The 27,334-nt window shown below is 40.0% G+C and overlaps 1 protein-coding gene across 1 annotated transcript; it reads right to left on the bottom strand.

Moving 5' to 3' along the window:
* On the bottom strand, positions 1 to 27,238 carry SLC25A32 (solute carrier family 25 member 32). Its single transcript, XM_065903327.1, has 7 exons — positions 26,811 to 27,238; positions 9,920 to 10,070; positions 7,608 to 7,693; positions 5,718 to 5,878; positions 5,252 to 5,365; positions 4,796 to 4,941; positions 1 to 2,487 (listed from the first exon to the last, which is right to left on the bottom strand). The coding sequence occupies exons 1-7, from the start codon at positions 26,965 to 26,967 to the stop codon at positions 2,349 to 2,351; spliced, it is 954 nt and encodes a 317-aa protein (XP_065759399.1). The 5' UTR covers positions 26,968 to 27,238; the 3' UTR covers positions 1 to 2,348.
* Positions 27,239 to 27,334: the final 96 nt, after the last annotated feature.

Below are 27,334 nucleotides of genomic sequence, written 5' to 3' on the forward strand. Positions count from 1 at the left end.
ACTGACTACTCCAGTTTCCCCCCATTGATCATTAAAGTTCATGTTTTATGACAAGAAAAATTTAAACAATTTTTTCTCTGCCCTTTGGTAGCCTCTGTCCCCACTACTGTGCATTGTGTATCTGCATTATGCATCCGCCAAACTTCCTTAGCAGCAGAAATACCTGCTCAACTATAAAGAGAAACATTCTCCTAGCATCAGCAAGACAAGTCCTTAAAAGATAACATTCCTTCTTGATCTTACAAGGGGCCATGATGATTCTTAGATCTGGATTGTATAAACTGTCAATAATACATCACTTAAGGAAGAGCTCTGTCTCAACAAGCTTCCAAAACTGTGCCATTACTTCACTTCTCAGAGCTTTCTGATATGCTCCTCCTGGGTTTAATCCTCAAAGTTGACTCAAATAACAGTTTCCATTTCTTAGATGGACTTGTTTTCATACATTGACATATCATAGCGACTTGCTTCCTCACTTATGTCAATGTTTCAGATACTACCTCCTCAAAGAGAACTTTCCCGACCTCAACTGTCCTACATGACATAGCAACACTATTCCCACTATTCCTTAGTTTCTTCGAGCATTTAATACCCGAAGTTATATTATGCATATTTTGGTCACTCACACAAAAAATGAGAATTCCCTAAAGGCAGGAATGTTGCGTAGCTCATTTACTGCTTCATCCTCAAGCATGTTAGCAGACACAGATGGCACAGAGCAGTAAGAGGTGCTATAACCATTGTTCAAGTGGAATGAATCCTCAGAACTCTTGCGGGGTTTGTAGAAATCTTCCATGTTCTTAATCTAGAACTGTATAGTTATTTAATGCTGATTCATCCTGCAAGTCTGTATGCCCTTAGAGAACAGGAATTATGCCTTGTTAATTTAGGGGTACACAGGAGGCATTCAAATGACACTACCTCTAAAATTGCAAATGCCAATCCAACTTGTCTTTCCATATAGGGACTACTATCAGGATTTTATATAAATTATAGTTTAATTCAAAAGTAGGGAAATATATCATATTTACACTGCATTCCTCTGCATATAACAAAATAAATACAACTAAGTACTGATCATTTCACCTTTATTTTTAAAACAAAGCCATTTTTAAAATATAAAAAATAGACCTCTTTTCCAAGAACCATTTAAATATGGCTTTGAAAACCACAATATTTTATTTACAACAAATAGGTGGTAGTGCAAAAAAGCATTCATATGTAAATAAAAATTACTTACTGGAGTAGCTAATAGATCACCTTATATAGATACTAGATGACTGAGGGTATATTTGGTGACATAAGGATCATTTTGGGGCAGAGGCCTCTATATTTATAGACAATTACAATAACTCAAAAGTAAAATCAAGACTGGCCTTTAGAGTAATCTGTATTTAAACCTGACTTTGAACAAACAATGTAGACTGATCAATTGTTTGGGATCTGAAACCACGTATCTGAAATCTGAAGTCAAAGTTAAAACTTTTCATTTCCAGTTTGTCAACAAATACACTCTCATTCATCTAGTATTTATATAAGGTTATCTATTAGCTACTGATTTATGGTCAGGAAGGCTAAATAAGGGCTGAATACTGCTGGATTTTGTTCTGATTTTATAAATTAAAAAGACAGTAAGTATCTATGCCAAAAAATAACAGAGGGATCCAGGATTACATTTTAAATTATAAAACAAGCCTCTGGGAAAAAAGTAGTGATGGAATGACAACACATGTCAGATATTTCTCAAAGTAAAAGTATATAACTTCTTGAATTTTTCAAATTTCAACTGCATTCCAGCTGAATTAAAACTAAAGCACATTTATGGAGGACTTTTTTTCCCCACCAAACTTTCCCAATTCAAAAACGGTCAGGATTTGGGCAATATCTTTCCCAGTAAATCCTTAACGTTTAATTTATTCTTCAAATATCAATGACATCTTTTAAGAGGCCATTTTCTTGCTATTGCACAGAGGTTGATTTTTAAAGCCAATCCAGGCAAATGAGTTCAGAAAAAGCAGCGCATTCTTCAAATCCATCCAGCAAATGCTGCAAATCAGCTTCTACTTGGACAATGAAATGGAGAAAATTTGTGAAATTCTCCACTTGGTGTCAATTTTACTGTTGTGTTGCTGGCAGCCATTTCAGGGAGAGGTAGCCAAGTCCCATACCCATGGGGAAGGCAAAAGCAGAAAAACATGGTGAAGACTGAGCCGTTCTGTGACTTCTAATGATTACAGACCAAGTTTGATTATGAGCTATGTTGCTGTGCAGTAATCTTCTGAGTTTTATGTCTCAAATACAAAGGAGCATGTTGCTGCATTGGGCAGATGTGCTGGAATTATCTTCTCTTAGTTTATGTCATCTTTTCTCAGGCCAAGTAAAAAATGTGAGACATTTTCATATACCACAAAGGTAATACAGCAGGCTGGAGTAACTCTAATCAAATTGGGGGCAATCCCTTTGTAAAATCCACCGATGCCTTCTTTCCTTTAGAGAGAGAGAAAGAGAAAAAAAAAAAAAAAAAAAAATATATATATATATATATATATATACACACACACACACACACATACACATGCTTAATTTCCTACAGAACTAGCCTGAAAACAAAAGTTTAGCAGACAGGGCACAGAGCCAGCATTTAAACCTCACTGGGATTTGAGTTCATGTTTTCAATGTCCTGAAATAACAGTTTATGAACCATTCGTAGGGCTTACATGCCTTTTGTGGCAATGAGGAAGAGAGGGCAGGGACACCTCAAAATGAGCTAAAAAGCGCTTTAATCATAACCATCTTCCAGATGCCTTAAATGTATGAACATGTAGGAGTTAACATGAACATTAACTGATCTAACACAGGCATTAAACATTTCATAAATAAATGCGAGACAATACTAAATACAGCACACACAAAAATAAAACTTTATTTCCTTCATGCCTAGAGTTGGAATACAGCCTTGAAACTTTTCACTTAGGTTCTCAATACAAATTTACTGAAGTGAACTGAATTGAAATGGTGAATATTCTGTTCTGACCTTATAGAATTAAAAAGAAACATGGGGATGTCTACCTATAACAGTTTAAGGATTCCCACACCAAAGAACAAGCGTCTATTCCACATACAGAAACAAGTTATTTGCAAAAGTCCTGATACCGGTAGAGATGTGGGGCCTTCTTAATTATATTAAATTAGTTTTTTTATGACTCCCTATGCTCAATGCCATTCAAATAGTTTACAACACCTAAAATTTAATTTGTCAAAGCACTTTCACATATCTCATTTGATTTTTTTTTTTTCAAGGAGATTTTATTTTTTTTTTCTTTTTTTTTCAGTGGGTTTTGTCATACATTGACATGAATCAGCCATATAGTTACATGTATTCCCCATCCCGATCCCCCCTCCCACCTCCCTCTCTACCCGACTCCTCAGGGTCCTCCCAGTGCACCAGGCCCGAGCACTTGACTCATGCATCCCACCTGGGCTGGTGATCTGTTTCACCATAGATAATATACATGCTGTTCTTTCAAAACATCCCACCCTCATGTTCTCCCCCAGAGTTCAAAAGTCTGTTCTGTACTTCTGTGTCTCTTTTTCTGTTTTGCATATAGGGTTATCGCTACCATCTATCTAAATTCCATATATATGTGTTAGTATACTGTAATGTTCTTTATCTTTCTGGCTTACTTCACTCTGTATAATGGGCTCCAGTTTCATCCATCTCATTAGAACTGATTCAAATGAATTCTTTTTAATGGCTGAGTAATATTCCATGGTGTATATGTACCACAGCTTCCTTATCCATTCATCTGCTGATGGGCATCTAGGTTGCTTCCATATCCTGGCTATTATAAACAGTGCTGTGATGAACACTGGGGTGCACGTGTCTCTTTCAGATCTGGATTCCTCAGTGTGTATGCCCAGAAGTGGTATTGCTGGGTCATATGGCAGTTCTATTTCCAGTTTTTTAAGAAATCTCCACACTGTTTTCCATAGTGGCTGTACTAGTTTGCATTCCCACCAACAGTGTAAGAGGGTTCCCTTTTCTCCACACCCTCTCCAGCATTTATTGCTTGTAGACTTTTGGATAGCAGCCATCCTGACTGGCGTGTAATGGTACCTCATTGTGGTTTTGATTTGCATTTCTCTGATAATGAGTGATGTTGAGCATCTTTTCATGTGTTTGTTAGCCATCTGTATGTCTTCTTTGGAGAAATGTCTGTTTAGTTCTTTGGCCCATTTTTTGATTGGGTCATTTATTTTTCTGGAATTGAGCTTCAGGAGTTGCTTGTATATTTTTGAGATTAATCCTTTGTCTGTTTCCTCATTTGTTACTATTTTCTCCCAATCTGAGGGCTGTCTTTTCACCTTACTTATAGTTTTCTTTGTTGTGCAAAAGCTTTTAATTTTCATTAGGTCCCATTTGTTTATTTTTGCTTTTATCTCCAATATTGTGGGTGGTGGGTCATAGAGGACCCTGCTGTGATTTATGTCGGAGAGTGTTTTGCCTATGTTCTCCTCTAGGAGTTTTATAGTTTCTGGTCTTACATTTAGATCTTTAATCCATTTTGAGTTTATTTTTGTGTACTCATTTGATTTTTATAAACAACTCTGTCAACATAGAAATTCAAATTTTACAAATGAAGTCTCATGTAGTAAATGGGATATGCTCAGGAAGGAGCCATCAGCCATGTCTTCACCACAGACATGGTCTTTGCTATAAAACCAATGTCAGCTGGATAGTTTAAGATTTACAAGGTCCCTCCTACGAGCCACTCTAACACATATGTGCTCTTACCTCCATGTCTTCGTCATCACATCCAGTACGCCGCTGTAAAACATGTGCTGATCTTGCAGACGAGCTCTTAGAACCTGGTAGGGGTATGTTGCCGCCACAGCAAATATTTTGGATAGTGCTGCAACTGATATGTATTCTACTGTGCTCTAAAATGACAATATGAGACATTTTTTTTAGATGGAGTTTCTTTAAAAATAAAGATAGGAAAACACTGAAGTGGATCCATAAGTGAAAAGCAGTTTCCTCTCTTAACACAAACTCTGTTTTTAACATTTACCTGTTCTACTTTTAACATTTATGTGTCATTAGCCTATAGAGTATTTAGCTGTAAATTAAATTAGTGGCAGAGTCGGTACTCATCATAGCAATACTACTACACAGGATAAAATTTCCATCTATTAAATGCCCATAAAAGTAAATACCAAAAAAATTTTTTTTTCTTGAAATTCATCTTACCAATTGTGCTTCTGGTAATCTATTGATATGTTGGTTGTATTTCAACTTCAATAATTCATATGCCATAAACTGAAGGGCACCATGTGATGTTCCAAACAGCCCAGGAACAAACCCCTAAAAAAGATATAGAAGAAAAGGCTAAACCAAGCAAGTTCCCAAAGGACCACAGCTTACGGGGAGAGGAGTAAGGAATGGGTGACATCAATGTGTGACTTAGAGAAATGGTTATTGAAAGTTTTAGACAGTGCTTCTCTCACCCACCTGCGTCATGATACTACTTATGGTAATGAGGACAAATGGTTTAAAGTACAATTTCAATGCAGATTGCAGTTTTCATTAAATTGTTCCTTGCCCAAATTTGACTTTTTTTTCAGGACTGACTACAGGTCATGCAGAACTCAGATAACAGAGTCAAAGGAAATTACAATTGCCAGATATTAGAAATATGTTGGTAATAATTCATTACCTTATACAATCCACGCACACCTTCATACTTATATATTTTCACAAGCGTATCAAACATTCCTTTATATTGCCGCTGTGAAGCATTAACAACACCATCGTACTGTAACATAAGGCGAGTTTTTGTTACCCACAGTGGGTTGGTGATGCAGAGGGTCATGGCTCCTGAAATCAGATTTAGATACTATTATTACTCAGCATACAGGTACTTTCTCACTTCTGACAATCCGAATTAAGAACAGTCTGTTTATATAAAGAATGGGGGGTGCTCGGGGATTGTACTTAAAACTGTAAAATGTGGTCACTGAGGCACAGACCTAGGGTTAATGAATGGGTAGACATAGTTTTTGGTGGTCTTAAAAGGTTTTCCATGTGGTTAGTGAGAAGTAAATTTAAAAGGAGGTAAATGTGAAACACTCCCTTTGAGAGGTGTGAGGGCAGCAAAGATGTCCTGGCTCCTAAACAAGGTGTGGAGAACAGATGGAGGTCCTGGGAAGCAGATGCTGATGAAGAGATACAGACGCTTAAGAGGAGGACACAGTACAAGCCATGGGGACTGAAGGCTGGGGAAAGGACCAGGAAACCAGCATCTCAACCATCTGGGCATGTGCACACGTATACCCACCTCAGCGTTATCACAGTCTTCCTCAAACCCACTCAAAGTAGCCACTACACCTCAAAAATTAAATAACTGCATAAAGACAGAAGTAATATTTACATTTTTTACAGAAAGTGACGTTAATAAATAAATAAGTAATCTGGTTTAGTTTCTCATTTGCTACCTTTCCTAAGTAGTCCTTTATTCAACACATATTGAGTCCTACTGTGAGTCAGGTCTCTGACAGCAGTTAGGCAGGTATTCAAAAATGAGCAAGGTAATTCATGCCTTAAAAAATAATCAGTAAACATCGAAGGGAGGTTCAAGAGGGAGGGGACCTATGTATATCTATGGCTGATTGATGTTGAGGTTTGGCAGAAACCAACAAAATTCTGTAAAGCAATTACCCTTCAATTAAAAAATAAATCTATAAAATTTTAAAAATTCAGTAAACATTAAGAAACCAGGGTGGGGAAATTTCCTGGTGGTCCAGTGATTAGGACTCAGCGCTTTTACACCTGGTGGGGGAACTAAGTGCTCACAGACTGTGTGGCGTGACATGATGTTTCCGCCCACCTGCCAACCCCCTGCAAAAGAACCAAGATAACAAGGTATCAAAGCAGGACTTATAAGTTATACTTTGTTTTAAGACCACCAAAAACCATGCCTACCCATTCATTAACCCTAGGTCTGTGCCTCAGGAACCACATCTTACAGTTGTAGGTACAACCCCTGAGCGTCCCCATAAGTCTGAATATTATACATACATGAGGCAATTAAACAAGGCTGCTGCTGCTGCTGTCGCTTCAGTCGTGTCCGACTCTGGGCGACCCCACAGACGGCAGCCCACCAGGCTCGCCCGTCCCGGGGATTCTCCAGCCAAGAACACTGGAGTGGGTTGCCAACTCCTTCTCCAATAAACAAGGCTACTAAATTGTTTAATTTGAAGATTGAAATCATACTTTAGTTGAAGAATCCTATATCAAATCATCTTGAATCAGAGTCATAAGGATTTATACATATAATGTATAATTATATGTATAATGTACAAATTTATACATATAAATATATATAACATGTTATATCCTTTGTGATAAGTAAAATTCTTGAAATCTACTCAGGGTAATCCATCAGGCAAGGTAATCCATGCCTTCTAAGAAATTTCATGCAATAACTGATTAGTATAGTTAGAGGAGCATAATTAAACTCAGATGTTCACAGGAAAAAAGGCAAATAAAGAACAAAAGTGAAAACCAAGTTGGAAGCTGATGTTTTATATTTCACACACCGCCTTACCAGCTTCAGCAGCTGAGATGAGATACTCCGTTGCCTCCAACCGTTCTGCTCTGCCTTCTGTCTTATATGACTTGATGGCATTGTAGCTGGAAGAATAAAACAAAGACACTTGGATAAATATTTGAGTGGGGGTCACAAAGCAGGAAATGCTATTTTAAACTGTGGGTAACTTAACAATATCCCAAAAGTAGAAGTCAATGAGTAATCCAACCACAAAATAAGACCTTTCTCAAACAATGGGTTTACTGGAAGACTACACCATCCCCCCCCCAAATACGGAAGGCTGGCAATACATATGTAAAATATCTTCATCACACACTCAACTGTTAATCATAACAAAAGATAACACAGATGACATCATGAGAGATTCAGAAGTTACTACTGATCAGAGGAGGCAGCACTGAGCCAGGTGTGGAGAAACAGGTGCAGCTTCAATAGGGAAACAGGAGCATGTGTAGAGTGATGGGAAGGCCTGGCTAATTGAGCCACACTTGAATGGAACACTGACATTTCTACTTTACTTGGCGGAAAACAGCCACAAAATACTTCTGAGTTAAGGGAGTCATCAATCTCCTTTTTTCTCTAACTCCAATTTCCATCTTCTTCCAGGAAGACGACTTCAACTAAATAAATCTTTCCAAACTTGACCAATCCATTTCATCATAAAACAAGTATATTGTTTTATTATAAGATGATTTCAACACATTAAACCTTACATGACTTGCCCTTAGAAACTCTCTTTAAAGAATCTACATAACTCTAAAGTTATTAACACAATAAACTTTATACATACAGTTTCACCCATCTAAGCATACCTTACAACTGAAAATAGGAAAAATATTTAAACAATATTAAGGCTGGTTTTTACTTTGTTTTCACTTACAAAACATTTTAAGGTTGCTTTGGACCCTACCATAAGATTATGAGAGATCAAGTAAACTACAGGACACAAAAGAGGAAAAGGCAAATACGCCAGGAGAAACAGTGGCAGAATTATTTTTCTGGGCTCCAAAATCACTGCAGATGGTGATTGCAGTCATGAGATAGAAAGATGCTTGCTCCTTGGAAGAAAAGTTATGACCAACCTAGACAGCATATTAAAAAGCAGAGACATTACTTTGCCAACAAAGGTCCATCTAATCAAGGCTATGGCTTTTCCAGTAGTCATGTCTGGATGTCAGAGTTGGACTATAAAGAAAGCTGAGTGGTGAAGAATTGATGCTTTTGAACTGTGGTGTCGGAGAAGACTCTTGAGAGTCCCTTGGACTGCAAGGAGATCCAACCAGTCCATCCTAAAGGAAATCAGTCCCGAAGGTTCACTGGAAGGACTGATGTTGAAGCTGAAACTCCAATACTTTGGCCACCTGAAGCGAAGAACTGACTTATTTGAAAAGACCCTGATGCTGGGAAAGATTGAAAGTGAGAGGAGAAGGGGACGACAGAGGATGAGATGGCTGGATGGCATCACTGATTCAATGGACATGAGTTTGAGTAAACTCCAGGAGTTGGTGATGGACAAGGAGGCCTGGCGTGCTGCAATCCACGGGTCACAAAGAGTCGGACACGACTGAGCGACTGAACTGAACTGAACTGATGTTTCCCTAAAATTCCATGTAATAAACAAAAGCTTCCCCATTCATGGATTCAGTTTCAAATATCAGAGGCAAGCTCAGGGCAGCACACGCTCCCCCACGGCAGGGTGATAACGCTTTGTTTCTTCACCCTTGAACACTCAGCAACTTGAAAAGTGGCTGCCACAGATGCTGTCTGTGGCTTCTTCAGTAAGCATCCACTGGCAGGAATAACAAATGGTGATGCCAGTAAAGGAGTGAGAAAATGAATGAGCTATGAAGATGAAGGAGCAGGTCAAATAAGAGATAAGAAGAAACATGCCTCAGACTCTTTCAGTCACGCACTGGTTTTGACTCTCTTTTCCCAAAGGGCTGTCCTGTGATACATGTTCTTATGAGGGCTCCAAGATCACTTCTGCCCTTTCAAGTTCAGTATGAACCACACGTGTTCTGGGAGGCCACCTTCCTGATGCAACTCACAGAAATGGTTTCTGGAAGAATGTCCATCTCATCCTTTTACCTTCTTCTTATTAAGAACTTTTCCCCAAACCAAATGCCTCTGATAAATGATAAAAGCTTACAGAAAATGAGACTAGTAAGGCATTCTATGCTTCCGAGCTCTTGAAGTCAGAGAAACTGCTTAAATGATTCATTTTGTTTCACCAACTGATTTTTTAAAAATTCATTAAAAACAAAAATTTCTTTTTATTTATAACTGTAAAATCTCCCAGAGCTACTCACAAAAAAAAGTAGAGTCCCCAGGATAAACCTGCACCCCACACATTTGGGGTTACTCCTTGGTAAAGTCCCCGTAGTCCATCAAGTTTCCAAATGGTGGTCAAGCAATGCAAAATTCCTTTATATTTTGGTCTCAGTTCCAATCCATCACTCACTGCAGTAAAGGATACACAGAGTTAGGTGGAAGCAAAGTTCTAGCTCTGAACTATAAACATATGTCACACAATCAGTCATATAAAGGAGGTAAATTCGAAAAAAAATCATTTTTTGTTGATAAAATTATTCTCCAGGATTTGGCATTTTAAAATTAATACATTCATATATTTATCCAAGTTTTAAGTGCTTAGTATGCTCTCAATGAAAACTTGGATAAAAATATGAGCAGCAATAAAGAAAGAAAATATAGAGAATGGAATAAATGTTTCTGGAAATTCTCTTACCACCATCCCCACCAACACACACACCAACATCAGAGTAGAAAGTAGAAAATCTCATCCATTCTTTTCTCTCAAAAGATCTAAATTAATAAAACATGATAGGGTAAAACAAAAACTAACAATATACATTCTATATTTTTTAAATAAGAATTTAAATCTGTTTTGGAAGTTTAAAAGATAATACTTATTTTAAGTAACTTCTGTTTTATGAAAGATCCCATAAACCAAGAAGAGATTGAAAAGAGTAATATAGACATAATATATCTAATTTACAAAAAAAGGATTCACAAATGAGAAAACGACAAACAGTCCCTAAAAATTTTATGGGCAAATTACATAAACTGTTGATTCACAGAAAATTACACACAGTCAAATGGAACAGAATGGAGATGCCAGAAATAAACCCACCCACTTACGGCCAATTAATCTGTGACAAAGGAGGCAAGAATGTACAATGGAGAAAAGACAGTCCCTCCATGAGTGTGCTGGGAAAACTGGGTAGCTACGTGCGAAAGAATGGAATTAGAACAGTCGCTAACACCATGTACAAAATAAACTGAAAATGGATTAAAGACCTAAATATAAGAATGGACACCATAAAGCTCTAAGAGGGAAACATATGCAGATCACTCTTTGACGTAAATTGCAGCAAAATCTTCTTGGATCCATCTCCTACAGCAATAAAAAAAACAAAAGTAAACAAAGAGGACCTAAATATACTTGAAAGCTTTTGGATCCAGCAGTCCCATTCCTGGGCATGTATCTGGAGGAAACTCTCATTCAAAAAGATAAACGCACCTCAGTGTTCATTGCAGCACTATTTACAATAGCCAAGACACAGAAGCAACTTAGATGTTCAATGAGAGACGAATGGATAAAGATATAATACATATATACATGCAAAGAGTCAGACATGACTGTGCAACTGAGCACACACACACACACACAGATATACACATACACAATGGAACAATACAAAAGAACAAAATGATGCTATTTGCAGCAATATGGATGGACCTATCATACTGACTGAAGTCAAACATATGATATTGCTCACATGTGGAATCTAAAAAAATGATACCAACCAACTTATTTACAAAACAGAAATAGACTCACAGACTTAGAAAACAAACTTGTGGTTACCAAAGGGGAAAGGTGAGGGTGAGGGGTAAACTAGACGGCTAGGATTAACATACACATACTACTATATACAAAATAAATAATCAACAAAGACCTAGGGGTGGAGCACAGGGAGCGCTACTCAATACTCTTTAATAACCTACATAGAAAAAGACTGAAAAAGAATAGATACACGTATGCATATATAACTGAATCACTTTGCTGCACACCTGAAACTAACACAATGTTGTAGATCAACTATATTCAATATAAAATAAAAAAATTTAAAAGAGAATGTCACACATACAGCATGAGAAATTAAGCAAATATTTTATAAATGGAGTATAACCTCTAAAAACTGTGAATTGCTATATTGTACACCAGTAGTATATAATATTGTATTCAATAAAAAAAGAAGCACTGAAAGAGTTTTCAACCTTACCAATAAAATGCAAATTAGACAAGGTAGCTTTTTCTCTTTTCTTGCCTTCAGAATTAAAAGAGCTTTATGATTTGTTATAGGGAAATTTTCATGGTCTTTTTGAGAGAAGTTTAACACTATCTAATAAAAATTCAAATGTAACTATTCTTTGACTTAGCAGTTCCATTTCAAAAAATATATCCTATATAAACACGGCCACAAATTTACAAAGATATACATACAGTGATGTTCACTGAAGCATCTTCTGTGATGGCAAAAGTTAAAGTAATTTCAATATCCTAAAACAGGGAAATGTTTAGATAAATTATGATATATCTATACTGTGGACTACTCTAAATATTCAGAAAGATTGACAGCTATAAAAGGAATAGGCTGAAACACTGCATATGGTTAATAGTAGCTATCTGCAGAGAACAAGACTGGCTGAGTGGTTACAGAGGAAGAATGATAAAGACAATTCAACAATACAAATTTGACGATGTAAAGTAAACAATGATGACATACTTTTTGTAATAAAATAAAACAATGCAGGCCTAGGGGAAACTTTTAAACTTTTATTTCTGTTATCTTTCACCCAAGAACATTTTCAGATGCTTCACATCTCCAACTGAAGTAATTTTTAAAGCCTCCTTCATGTAATAAATATTAAACTAGCATACAATTGGACTTCCCTGATAGCTCAGTTGGTAAAGAATCTGGCTGCAATGCAGGAGACCCTGGTTAAATTCCTGGGTCGGGAAGAACAGCTGGAGAAGGGATAGGTACCCATTCCAGTATTCTTGGGCTTCCCTTGTGGCTCAGCTGGTAAGGAATCCGCCTGCAATGTGGAAGACCTGGGTTCAATCCCTGGGTTGGGAAGATTCCCCTGGAGAGGGGAAAGCTTCCCTTGTGGCTCAGAAGGTAAAGCATCTGCCTGCAATGTGGGAGACCTGGGTTCAAAACCTGGGTCAGGAAGATCCCCAGGAGAAGGAAATGGCAACCCACTCTAGTATTCTTGCCTGGAGAATTCCATGGACAGAGGGGCCAGATGGGCCACAGTCCATGGGGTTGCAAAGAGTTGGACATGACTGAGTAACTTCACTTTCACTTTCAGCATACAGTCATTAAAAATGGTGTTTTAAATAGCAAAACATGTATGCTGCAGAACATTTCCAAAATATAGGAAAGCATGTGCTCAGTCACTCAGTCATGGCCAACTCTTTGTGACCCCATAGACTGTAGCCTGCCAGGCTCCTCTGTCCATGGAATTTTCCAGGCAAGAATACTGGAGTGGGTTGCCATTTCCTCCTCTCACAGGAAAGCATAAAGAAAATAAAAACCATGCCCAACGCCACCACTCCAAGATGACTGCCCTTATTGTAGTATATTTCCTCCCTTTCTTTTTTGTCTGTGGATATAAACGCCAGTGTCAACAAAGGTCCGTCTAGTTAAGGTTATGGTTTTTCCAGTGGTCATGTATGGATGTCAGAGTTGGACTATAAAGAAAGCTGAGCGCTGAAGAATTCATGCTTTTGAACTGTGGTGTTGGAGAAGACTCTTGAGAGTCCCTTGGACTGCTAGGAGATCCACCCAGCCCATCCTAAAGGAAATCAGTCCTGAATGTTCATTGGAAGGACTGATGTTGAAGCTGAAACTCCAATACTTTGGCCACCTGAAGCGAAGAACTGACTCATTTGAAAAGACCCTGATGCTGGGAAAGATTGAAGGCGAGAGGAGAAGGGGACGACAGAGAATGAGATGGTTGGATGGCAACACCGACTCAATGGACATGAGTTTGAGTAAACTCCAGGAGCTGGTGATGGACAGGGAGGCCTGGCGTGCATCAGTCCATGGGTCACAAAGAGTCGGACACAACTGAGCGACTGAACTGAACTAACTCTAGACCAGACCTTTTTGTTGATCTTCAAATCTACATAAATAATGCAACTAACAAACACTGTAACTTGAACAAATCCAAAACTGAACTAGTTTTCTCCACCCCTTTTGAAGATGCTCTTATCCACTACTCTGTGTTAGTCAATAAACAGGGATTCTCTGATGGCTCAAATGGTAAAGAATCTGCCTGCAATGCAAGAGACTCTGGTTTGATCCCTGGGTCAGGAAGATCCCTTGGAGAAGAGAATGGCAACCCATTCCAGTATTTTTGCCTGGAGAAACCCATGGACAGAGGAGCTTGGTCCACAGGGTCTCAAGAGTTGGACCTGGCTTAGCAACTAACACACCATCTATACAGATGCTCAAGACAGAAACCTGGACAGACACCAGAGTCCACAAACACTCCTCCTTTCACAACCTCTTACCAATTAAGACATCCTATTGATTCTACATCACAAGTCTTTCCTGGACCGATCCATGTCTCTCAGTTCACATTGCCACTGCCCTACTTTAGGACACCATCACTTCTTCACTAGCAATAGAAATTAAATTAGCTTTCGTATCTCCAGTTTTGCTGCCTTGCCCCAGTAGTTGCACTGCAGGTTGAGAAATCCTTCTAGAAATGTGCATTTCAATAAGTCACTTATTTATTATACTTAAAACTATTCTACACCCCAAACAATAAAGAACATTATTCCTTAACACATTACATAAGACCCTCCATTACTCTTCTACCACAAGCCCCAGTCTCCTCTTCATTCTCTCTCTGTATTCAACAAAGCTGCCTTAGGGAACTTACTGCATAGTACTTGGCTCACTGAAGCCGACACTTCAAAATATTTGAGGAAAATTGCTAGAATGTTCAACAATTTTCAGTTCTTACACAGCCTCTGACCTTAACACTTTAGCACAGGCTATTGATGGTCTGCCACGACAATTCTCTTCTTAACTGTTCCTTCATACAAGTAACTTTTTTTTTTTCTAATTCTTTTTTTTTTTTTTTTGCTTTCATTATACAGAGTGAAGTAAGCCAGAAAGATAAAGAACATTACAGTATACTAACACATATATATGGAATTTAGAAAGATGGTAACGATAACCCTATATGCAAAACAGAAAAAGAGACACAGAAGTACAGAACAGACTTTTGAACTCTGTGGGAGAAGGTGAGGGTGGGATGTTTCGAAAGAACAGCATATATACAAGTAACTTTGATTCCTCTTTCAGGTCTCAGTTTAACAATCGTTTCTTTTGGGGATACCTTCCTACCCTCTAGATGCAGTTTCCCCATGGCATACCATACATCCCCTACCATAAGAAAATACTCTTCGTTGCAATAATTAGTGGGGTTGTTTGTTTTGTTCAATTATCCTGGCTTCTCATTGCTCTGTGAGAGCAGAGACTACTTTTTCATTGCAATATGCACACTCCTATCATAGTGCTTTGTACATTGTAGGCTCTCAAAACACATGTGCTCAATTGATACAGCCTAAATATCTTCCATTTCCTTTCCAGAACCAGAGTCCACTCTTCTCTACCATGTTCTGCCCTAGAAGTCTGATGTTGCCTCTAGCTTCTAGTTGAGTTGGGTTGGTGGTGAACCCAGGCAGATGAAAGGGATAGAAGAGAGCAGATGCAGATATTAATATTTATTCTTGCGGAGGTTGCCTTGGGTAGGCTGGATTCCTCTACTGAAGCTCAAAGTTCCTCTCAAGGTGACCCTCTCTCAATGACTCTCCCTGTCCTGGGGCCCTTCAGGTGACAACAGCCCAAACTGTTTCTAGTACCCAAATCCTGCATTATTCCTTGTGGTTTTCCTATAAGATGCATTGTTGTTCAGTCCCTAAGTCATTCTGACTCTTTGCAACCCCATGGTCGCAAGGTTTCCCTGTCCTCCACTGTCTCCTGGAGTCCTGTCTCCTGTCTCCTGCTCAAATTCATGTCCATTGAGTTGGTGATACAATCCAATCATCTCACCCTCTGCCACCCTCTTCTCCTTTTGCCTTCAATCTTTCCCAGCATCAGGGTCTTTTCCAATGAATCAGCTCTTCCCATCAGGTGGCCAAAGTATTGGAACTTCAGCATCAGTCCTTCTAATGAATATTCAGGGTTGATTCCTTTAGGATTGACTTGTTTGATCTCCTTGCAGTCCAAGGGACTCTCAAGAGTCTTCTCCAGCACCACAATTTAAAGGCATCAATTCTTTGATGCTGTCTTCTTTATGGTCCAACCTTCACATCTGTATATGTCTACTGGAAAAACCATAGGTTTGACGATAGAGACCTTTGTCAGCAAAGTGATGTCTCTACTTTTTAATACACTGTCTGGGTTTGTCATAGTTTTTCTTCCAAGCAGCAAGCATCTTTTAATTTCATGGTTGCAGCCACCATCCACAGTGATTTTGGGGCCCAAGTTTGCCATGAAGTGATGCCAAGATGCCATGACCTTAGTTTTTTGAACGTTGAGTATTAAGCCAGCCTTTTCACTTTCCTCTTTCACCTTCGTCAAGAGGCTCTGTCATTCTTTTTTGCTTTCTGCCATTAGGGTGGTGGTGTCTGCATATCTGAGGTTATTGTTATTTCTCCCTGCAATCTTGATTCCAGCTTGTGATTCATCCAGTCTGGCATTTTGCATGATGTTCTCTCCGTAAAAGTTAAATAAACAGGGTGAGAACATACAGCCTTGTCCTACTAACCTGCTTTGTAGGTTTACATCTTTGTTTACATCTTTGTAAACAGTCCTTTTGCTGCACTCAATATGCCAGCAAATGTGGAAACTCAGCAGTGGTCACAGGACTGGAAAAGGTCAGTTTTCATTCCAATCCTAAAGGGCAATGTTGAAGAATTTTCAAACTACCAGGCAATTGCACTCATTTCCCATGTTAGTAAGGTTATGCCCCAAATCCTTCAAGCTAGGCTTTAGCAGTATATGTATCAAGAACTTCCAGATACACAAGTTGGATTTAGAAAAGGCAGAGGAATCAAAGATCAAACTGCCAACATTGACTGGATCATAAAGAAAGCAAAGGGATTTCAGGAAAATATCAACTTCTGCTTCACTGACTATGCTAAACCCTTTGACTGTGTGGATCACAACATACTGGAAAATTTATTGAGAAATGGGAATACCAGACCACCTTACCTGTCTCCTGAGAAACCTGTATCTGGGTCAAGAAGCAACAATTAGAACCTTACATAGAACAACTGACTGGTTCAAAACTGAGAAACGAGTACAACAAGGCTGTATACTGTCACCCTGTTTATTTAAGTTATATGCAGAGTACCTCATGTGTAATGATGGGCTGGATGAAGCACAAGCTGGGATCAAGATTGCTGGGAGAAATATCAACAACCTCAGATGTACAGATGATACCACTCTAATGGTAGAAAACAAAGAGAAACTAATGAGCCTCTTGATGAGGGGGAAAGAGGAGAGTGAAAGGCTGGCTTAAAACTCAACATTCAAAAAAGTAAGATTATGGTATCCGGTCCCATCACTTCAAGGCAAAGAGAAGAGGAAAACGTAGAAGCAGTGACAGATTTTCTTTTCTAGGGCTCCAGAGTCACTGTGGGTGGTGATTACAGCCATGAAATTGGAAGATGCTTGCTTCTTGGAAGGAAAGCTATGACAAACCTAGACAGCATATTAAAAAGCAGAGATATCACTTTTCCAAAGGGTCCATATAATCAAACCTATGGTTTTCCCAGCAGTCATGTATGGATGTAAGCGTTGGACCATAAAGAAGGCTGAACACTGAAGAATTGATGCATTTGAATTGTGGTGTTGGAGAAGACTCTTGAGAGTCTCTTCGACTGCAAGGAGATCAAACAGTCAATACTAAAGGAAATCAACTTCGAATATTCACTGGAAGGACTCCAACACTTTGGCCACTTGATGTGAATAGCAGGTTCATTGGAAAAGACCCTGATGCTGGGAAAGATTGAAAGCCAAAGGAGAAGAGGGTTGCAAAGGATGAGATAGTTATAGGATTACTAATCAAGGACATGAACTTGAGCAAACTTTGGGAAACAGTGAAGGACAGAGAAGCCTGGAGTGCTGCAGTCCATGGGGTCAAGGAGTCAGATGTGACTTAGCCACTGAACAACAACAATACTCCAGAGCTATCCTATTTTGAATGTGTCTTCTGTTTCCTACAGGGAAATGGAATGAAAAAGAATGCCAAATTTATAATACTGACTATGTTTTTATAAAATCAATATATGGTAAAATAGGATTTTTCAAAAGATTCCCCCCCTTCCCACCAAAAAAAAAGATTTCTAAAGCCTTTCAAAAATAAGATCTGAACAATGATATGATGGTGCTGCCTCTCACAGATATCCCATCATTCGGACAAACAATCCTCTGGTTGACATGTGAATTGTTTTTCCCTCTTTGCTATTATCGAAAGGTCTCTAAAGAAAATTCTGGTCAACAATTTGCACAAATCTTTATATAGTGAGAAGGGGAATTAGAAGGAGTTAAAGGGTATAAATTTAACGTTACAAATTTCACACTGAAACTGTCCCCCAGAAAGCTTACACAGTATAAATTACAGTCCACTAGTCAAATCCAGGCATACCCAGTTCAGTGTACCCTTGCCACTGCTTTACTGTGCACACTACTTACCCAGGCCAGCCAAAGGGGGAAAGTCAGTTTCTTTCATCATTAACCCTGACAATGTTACACCATGAAGTGAGATTAAAGTGCACTAGGCTTTGTTAGAAGACCTGGGTTTTGATATTTAAGGTCCCTCATTAGCCACCTGGTGTTTTCTACCTGAGCTTTAGCATCCTCTTTTATAAACTGGGGATAAATATTCTCTACCTCACAGGCTGTCGTGAGTTTTATAAAATATAAGTTTAAAGGGATGTAGTTGAGTAACTGGCTATCAAGAAATGTTTTGCTGTGTACTTTATAATCTTTCTGGTGGTTCTCTTGGATTTCATGGCTCCTTTTCCTGTGTTAAATGCCTTCTAAGTAAGTTTTCCTTTCAATAAGCTCACAACACAATTTTTCTTTTGAGGTTAAAAAAAAAAAAGAAATCACAAAAATCATTGATTTATATATGAACCAATGATTCCTTTGTTTTGAGAAGTCATTTAATCCTAGGAATATACAGTATGAAGTATCTCAGTAATAGGCAACATCATTCTGTACCCTATACTTCATTAATACTATAACTTTATCTACTTTATCATATATGTAGGACCAAATCTTTAATTTTTAAAAATATTCATTTGTTCACAGATAAATTTTGTTAAAAAAAATTAAGAAAACAATGTATTGATTCTTTATCATTGCCAGGCAAAGAAGGAATATAAGCCTAAGTATGACACAAACTCTGACCCTGAGGAGGATATAATTCTCAAGGCAAAATGGAAAAACAATCTCATGACAAAGTCATAAGAACTGTGGTACACCTATGAAGAGCTATAGGAATAAGGAAGAAACACGATCACCATTATATATAGGAGTACCTGGAGAGAGGCAGGAGGCTGACAGGGGGAAAGTGTGAGAGCAGATAAAGGGTAGAGTCCTGAAGATTGGTTAGAAATTTGTTCTTGGGAAAAGAAGAGAAAATTTCTCTCTAGACCACTGGACAGCTGGTACAAATACATGGAGCGTCACAGCACCTGGCGCTGTTGGGGAGAATCCTGGGAACATGGGACAGTTGAAGTGCACAGCTCTTAGAGGGAAAGGATGGTAGGAACTTAGCTTATGAGGCAGGACAAGGGCCTCTTTAAGGAATTGCATCCTTCCTCCAGTTCATATATTGAAGCCCTAACCCCCAGTGTGAGGGTACTTGGGACAGGGCCTATAAGGAGGTAATTAGGATTAAATAGGATCATAAGGGCAGGACCCTAATTCAGCAGTACTGGTGTCCTTACAAAGAGGAAGACACAGCAGGAATGCATACGCACTGAGCAAAGTCCTGTGAGGACACTGTCAGAAGGCAGTTATGTGCAAGCCAAGGAGAAAGGCCCCACCTGGAAACCACCCCTGCCGGTCCCTTGATCTTGGACTTCAAGCCCCTAAAACTAGGAGAAAATAAATTTCTGTGGTTTAAGCCACCCTGCCTGTGGTATTTTGTTATGGTAGCCCTAGCAGACTAAGACAGGCTTAAATGTAAACATTCTTAAAAATCACAAAAGAACATTTGCCTACGATCAAACCTATGATCAAAGTCCCAGATTTCTCAAACTTGGGTTCAGGTGTGCCTAAGATAATCAAATATGTGTTTAGAAAGGAGACCCTGGTACCCTGGGGGGAATGCACTTGAAGGTGGAAAACCTGGAAGCAAGAAAACAGGAGACGACTGCACAGTTACTGAGATGAAGAGGGTCTGAATTAGGGCCTCTCTGAAGTTGAATTACAATCACTATATAAATAAAATATAGTGAGTAGTTTTGGCCTAAATGGCCTCATAATGGTCTCAAAAATACTTGCCACTGAAAATTTTGTAGTTACATCTAAATATTTCCTGCATAACTGTTATAATGGCCTGTGATAGTACTAAAAGATGCCAACAGACACAATTGTGTGCATGTGCACTCAGTCATGTCTGATTCTTTGAGACCCCATGGACTGTAGTCCACCAGGCTCCTCTGTCCATGGAATTTTCCAGGCAAGAAATACTGGAGTGGGTTGCCATGTCCAACTCTAGGGGATCTTTCTGACCCAAGAATCAAACCCAGGTCTCCTGCATTGCAGGGCGATTCTTTACCAACTGTGTCACAAGGGAAGCCCAACAGACATAATGGGAAGAAAGAAAAGTTTGCTGAGCAAAAGGGAGCCAGGACAGGGGACACTAATTTTAACTACCCTATTACAACCTGTTTCATTTGCTGCATGTTAGTTTTATCCTTCCTTTCCTCTGTCACACTGAAGAGCTGGTCCCTCTTAATAAATAAAACCAATCCCCTCTACTTGTACTCTATCTCAGCATTTTGAAAGCTGCAGATGGGTCCAGAAACTGATTGAGCAGATCATTAAAAAAAAAACAAAAACAAACAAACGAACAAAACAAAAACCGCCACCAGCAACAGACTGGAGTGGAAGACAATATAAATGACATCACAGGCAGTAAGGATAAGTATTGCTTTATGAAACTTGTTTCAGTAATATCTGTGTGTGCTCGCTGCTGCTGCTCCTAAGTCTCTTCATGTGTGTCTGACTCTGTAGACCCCCATAGACGGCAGCCCACTAGGCTCCTCTGTCCCTGGGATTCTCCAGGCAAGAGTGTGTGCTCGCATTAGATGGCTAAGATAAAAATTTATTTCCTAGAGACTCACAGACTTAGAAAATGAACTTATGGTTGCTGGGGGGAAGGGATAGTTAGGGACTTTGGGAAGGTCGCGTACACACTGCTTTATTTCAAATGGATAACCAACAAGAACCTACTGTATAGCACATGGAACTCTGCTCAATGTTATGTGCTAGTCTGGATGGGAGGGGCATTCAGAGGAGAATGGATACATGTGTAAGTATGGCTGAGTCCCTTCACTGTTCACCCCAACCACGACATTGTTAATCAGCTATACCCCAAAACAGAATAAAAAGTTCTGGAAAACAAAAAGAAAAAAAAAATTTCCTACTGAGGGTTGTGACCAGAAAAGCTTGAGAGAGACTGCTCTAGATTCTGTTTGCTTAGAACCCCTTAGAAATCTCACTAATTATCTTCTGGCCTCCATCTCCAATCTTGTCCTCATTTTTTAGTTTTTTTCCCAACAAAATAAAAACTCAAATTATCTCATCTCCTGAGTGTCTCCTTTCAGATCCCAGTGCCTCCCTGTCAGTAAAGCTTCTGGAAGAGGGAACTACAATCTCAGCATGGACGTTCTCACCTCCGTTGCTTCTCAATCCACCGAAGGCTGGTGTGGCCTCCACCTGCTACTGCAGTTTAAAGACCTCCATGTGCACTTTGGGATTCCTCTCTTTATCCCGTGACCACATCTGACATCGTTCACCTCCCTGGGCTGGTTTCACTCTTTCCTGATTTCTCTCTTACTTTGACCGTTACATTTTCTTGCAGTCTCCTGTTCTACCCATCCTTTAAATGCTGGTTTTTAGGCACTCTTTCCATTCAGCAGGCTTAGTTTCTCAGTCACTATGTAGTTTCAATTTCTACCCTCAGGCTTTGGTTTCCACAACTCCAGTTCTGATCTCAAACTGTTTTTGAACTCTGGTGCTGAAGAATACTCTTGAGAGTCCCTTGGACAGCAAGGAGATCAAACCAGTTAATCCCAAAGGAAATCAGTCCTGACTATCCATTGGAAGGACTAATACTGAGGCTCCAAAACTTTGGCTACCTGATGTGAAGAACTGACTCACTGGAAAAGACTCTGATGCTGGCAAAGATTGAAGGCAGGAAGAGAAGGGGACGACAGAGGATGAGATGGTCAGATGGCATAACAGACCCGATGGACATGAGTTTGAGCAAACTCTGGGAGATAGCGAAGGACACAGAAACCTGGAGTGCTGCAATCCACGGGGCCAAAAAGAATCGGACATGACTTAGCAACTGAACGACAGTCCTGACCTCATTCCTAACATCCAGACCTGGTTTCAATTTTTACATGGCATAAAAGATGTGTCAATCTGGAAGCTTAACTTTCTGGAATCACTTCATTTCAACCTCTAGCATTTTACCCTTTAGATATACCAAACTACCCATTTAGGGTTTCAGTCTAACAGCAAAAGCTATGGAATCAGACTTCCTGGGTTTGAATCCCTATTTCAACACTTACTCTGTAACTCCGAGTAAGTTACTAGATTACTCTGTGCCTGAGTTTTCTCATGCACAAAATGGAGAAAATAACAGAAACTCTCATAAAAGAGAGAATTAAGTGAGTTAATAAATCCCTGGGTTGGGAAGATCTCCTGGAGAAGGAAATGGCAACCCACTCCAGTATTCTTGCCTGGAAAATCCCAGACGGAGGAGCCTAGTAGGCTACAGTCCATGGGGTCACAAAGAGTCGGGGACGACTGAGCAACTTCACTTTCACTTTCTTCAGTACATATAAAGCAAGTCTTAAAAGCATGCTGGCACATAGCAAGCATTCAGTAAGTTATTATTTATGCTACCAGGTCCTGCAATACCATATACATACAAAACTTGACTGCATGCTATTCTTGTTAAGGGCACTCTACATTTAGGTTCCTTAGATTAACCTATACACTATTAGGATTTCAAATTATTTTAGAAAATTACTATTTTTACTTCACATTCTTTGTTAAGGCTCCCACTCACCATTCTTGATGGCTTAAAATGATATCTTGAAGTAATAAGGGGCCTCAATAATCACCTCAAGTGACCTTTCCACCCACCACAAAAATGTCTTCTAGCCATTATCATCCAATTGCTGAACCACTAGTATTCATCACCAGTTTCACTTCTGAGCACCACGACTTTGCCAGGCCAAAACCTGCTTCCCTGTCATTTCCACCCAACCTCTGCGTTTCAGATTACCTGCAATAAGGCAGCTCCCTTTCTCACAGGGCAGTTCTCTAAATACCTTAAGTCCCTCCCATGTCATAAGCTAAACTAGTTCCTCCAGTTATTTCTCACACGAAATGATTTCTACTCCTTCGACTATTGTGGACACCTCTGAATTCCAATTTGCAACTGAACTCATTGAAATACTGCACATTTGGTTTAATGGTCAAGACTAACATCCCCATCACTAGGTATTGTAATTTTATTAAAAGGGCTTAATTTTATGAAAGCATTAAATATCCTAGCATTAATGCTGATGGTCAGTCAACTATATGATATTTTGATTTCGGTTAGTCATCTTCCTAAGTTTTCTTTTCTATCACCATTTCACAGCCACACTTGTGCTATGCACAGCCACAGTGGGGGTTTCTTGTTACACAGTTCAACTTCTGTTCAACTGCTTCAACTCCTAGAGCTTTAATTTTGTCCTCCTATCTTGATTGCCTTAACTGTCACTTCAGTCCTACTGGTCTCCTAATACATTCTACATTTAATTAATGTTACCAATATTCTCAGGTACCAAGAATCCCCTTTTCTTAGGCATAGTCTGCACCACAGCACTGTCTTAAACTCACCAGGCCAAGCACACTAAAATTATCATCTCAACCATCACCTCTTTTGCTCTTACATAAAATTGAGAAATACCAAGTCACATAGATCTGCACCTGCAGCCAAATCCAGAATTCTTGCCTTCATGTTCAAGTCACAGTATACCAGGAATTACTGGGGTAAGGCTTAAGTGCCAGAGGGTTTTGAGTTAGACTTAACTCAGATCTAGATTCAAATCTCAGATGACTTACGACTTGGGCAAGTTAGTCAACTCCAATTATCCTCACATGTGTATCAGGAATAATAAATTCACAGTGTTGTTCAGAGCAGTAAATGATCTAATGCAAGAAAAGTTCTTAGTTCATTGCTCTTATTGCAAGTAAACACTCAATGAATGTTCCTTGCTGTTGTAATTCTTATTTGTGCATGTATGGTAAACTCCATGGAAATTACATGTCTTTGTGGGTTCTCTTCTAGGGAGAACCCTCCATAATTTTCACTAATTTTCAATGACTTCTTATCTCCTCTCCAGCTGTCAAAATTTTTGTCCTTCTCTGGCGAACCTCAAGGCTAACCAGATTTTTAACAGGTACAGATACATATGGCCATCACCAATCTATAACTTTCTTAACAGTCTACTACTACTCCTGTTTTGGTATTTGGATTTATTCCAATTTGACCTTAATTTTATGTTGTCTACAGTTACTTTTTATTTGACTGAGTCTCAAGACTAAAATTCGAGAAGGCAATGGCAACCCACTCCAGTACTCTTGCCTGGACAATCCCATGGACGGAGGAGCCTGGTAGGCTGCAGTCCATGGGGTCACTAAGAGTCGGACACAACTGAGCGACTTCACTTTCACTTCTCACTTTCATGCACTGGAGAAGGAAATGGCAACCCACTCCAGTGTTCCTGCCTGGAGAATCCCAGGGACCGGGGAGCCTCATGGGCTGCCGTCTATGGGGTCGCACAGAGTCAGACACGACTGAAGCAACTTAGCAGCAGCAAGACTAAAATTACAATGTAAGTTTCCTAAGGGCAAGCACTTTATTTAGGTGATTCTATATCCTATACAAATGTTAAAAGGCTAAGATAAAAGTGAACAGAAGAGAATCTCCTAACTCTTTAAGATAAACCACTTGTGCAGATCTAATTCTCAAGGTAGGCCTTAACTTGTAGTAATTAAACAGAGCAGGACTGTCTAGTCCTTCCCTTCCTCCAACTCCATCATCTACCAGCCTTCTGTCTGTAGAAAAACTTAAGTCAAATAAGTTTAATTGAAAAGTGAGAAAATAGAGAAGCAAAGGAAAAACAGTCCAACAGGACCAAATACTAATAGTTTATCATTAAGCAAAGTCAAGGACCTTTCATTCCTCTTCAAGGGCTATAAATAATATTCTGAGCCATATCCTTTAACCAGTTTGATAGATACTGAAACACCCATCCGGGGCAGAAGATGACCAAAACTGTAGCCATGACATTAGCTGCCACAATTCTAAAAAATGGCCTCAAAGAAATGAGAACAAATGGACCCTCGAACTGAAGACTAGCTGTACTTAAAACAATCAATTTATGCTGCATGACCAATTTCAAGATGACTGTCGGGCTGCCTGTGCTGTTTTTACACGTAACCCGCTTCCTCTACCTATAAACGTCCTTTCCCACTGATTGTCAATGGCAGGGAGGGAATTTAGCCTTGGGACAAGAGTCTGTCCCTGCCCCCAGTTCCAGCCTCCAAAATAAAGCAAAGTTTCCTTTCTATCAACTTTGCCTCTTCATTTGCTTTTGAGGCAAAAGCAGCTGGACCTCACTTTCAGTAAGAGAACTGAAATGCCAGAAAAGAGTTTCCAAATAAAGTTATGACAGACATTTTTTGAAGCTATCTTTTTCAAAATGTTATGTTGAGTTTAACTTTTAAAGTATTTCCTTAATTTCCATACAGTTAATTCACTTAATGCACTTAATTCAATAAAGCTAAATAAAAACTTGTACTATTTGGATTCTAGCTACTTATTCCTTCACAAGGACCGGTACCATACTACACAGGACAACAACAAACTTTCAAGAAAATTCTGTACAATTGATTTCTATCAAATTGTAACAATGTGATTACTCCCTACTCCAGGATTTCCCTCTCAGCCCAGAGGGCAAACACGTGTCTATTCTAAGATTTCCAAGTACAGGTTTCCTGGCTATGCTAAAGTAAAGCATGAAAGCTTTAATATAGGCCAAAAGTGCATAAAGCGAAGAAGCAATTACCTTAACACGCACTTTGCTAAAGAATGCACAAAATAAATCCAGATAAAGCACAGATGCTCACAGAAACAGTTCAAAGCTATGACTGACTGACGTTGAGATGCTGAATGTAGTTTCTAGGAAGGGAGCTGGTGGTGCCATTCTTGCACGCTGCCTCTCAAGGGCTTGGTGCAAAACAAACGCTGAACTTGCTATTCTCGATTTTCGCCTTCTTTTTGTAATGGCGAATTCTTTCCGATTTGGGGGTGAGCGGAAAAAGGCCTACTAATGAAAGCCTTTCCTAAAAGCGAGGTGGTGTGAAGCGAACTTTCGAAAAGCTGGGGGTGGGGTGGGGGAGGAGGGTACTTGTACCTCCAAGGGTGAACGATTTGCACGTGTGAGGTTTAAGCCCTGAAATGTGATCAACCCTTTCTTATTTTATAAAGCAGGCTTTTGAGTTTCACGTTCTATACCAATGAGAACCTTTCTCAGACTTTTATATCCATTCTTCTCATCCCTTAGTACTGGGGGAAAGTGGACGCCGGCAGCCAGAACACTTAAACCAGACCCCCCTTCCTCAAATCTGGCCCCACGGGAGCCCGGGCAAACATTATTCTTCTTCAGCTCTCGCCTCGCCCGCAGTACGCCAAGAGCCAGGTGAGGGAGAGGCCCTCCCTCTGTGTCTTTATCACTCAGTTCGGGGTGACAGCAAGAAGCCCAGGGTCTGACTGGTCTCTTACCCGCGAAGCGGATCTTCACGAGGTCAAGGGGGTGCAGCGCGAGGTTGGAAAGGACCCCGCCGCTCACGCCCGCCACCAGATTCTCGTAGCGGACGTGGCGGAATATCGTGCTGCTCCACGCCGACAAGCCGGACGCCGACTGGCCCTGGCCTGTCATGGGCTCAGGGTCCGCTGATACTGCGGGCGTGGGACGAGATGCAGTGGCCGCCACCGTGGCGACCGTCGCCGCGCTGGAGCAGAAACCGCAGGGCACGAGCCCACTTCCGGCACCCGCGCGTGGAGTCACACTCGCGGATGCGAGGTTGAAGCCGAGAGACCTAGGCACACGAGTGACTGACTAGAGAGGCGCCGCCGCACATCTAGCGGACAAGGCAGAGAGTGGGCAGCGGGGCGGGGCGCCTCCGCCAAGGCCCCGCCCCCGCCCCCGCCTCGCCCACCTCCGCGGACAGGCTTAGGCTGAAGGGCGTGGATCTGAGAACACAGATGAAGCACCGCCCCCAGCCAACCTTTGTCCGCACGACTAC

Source organism: Muntiacus reevesi, chromosome 12, assembly GCF_963930625.1.
Source record: "Muntiacus reevesi chromosome 12, mMunRee1.1, whole genome shotgun sequence".
Taxonomy (NCBI): domain Eukaryota; kingdom Metazoa; phylum Chordata; class Mammalia; order Artiodactyla; family Cervidae; genus Muntiacus; species Muntiacus reevesi.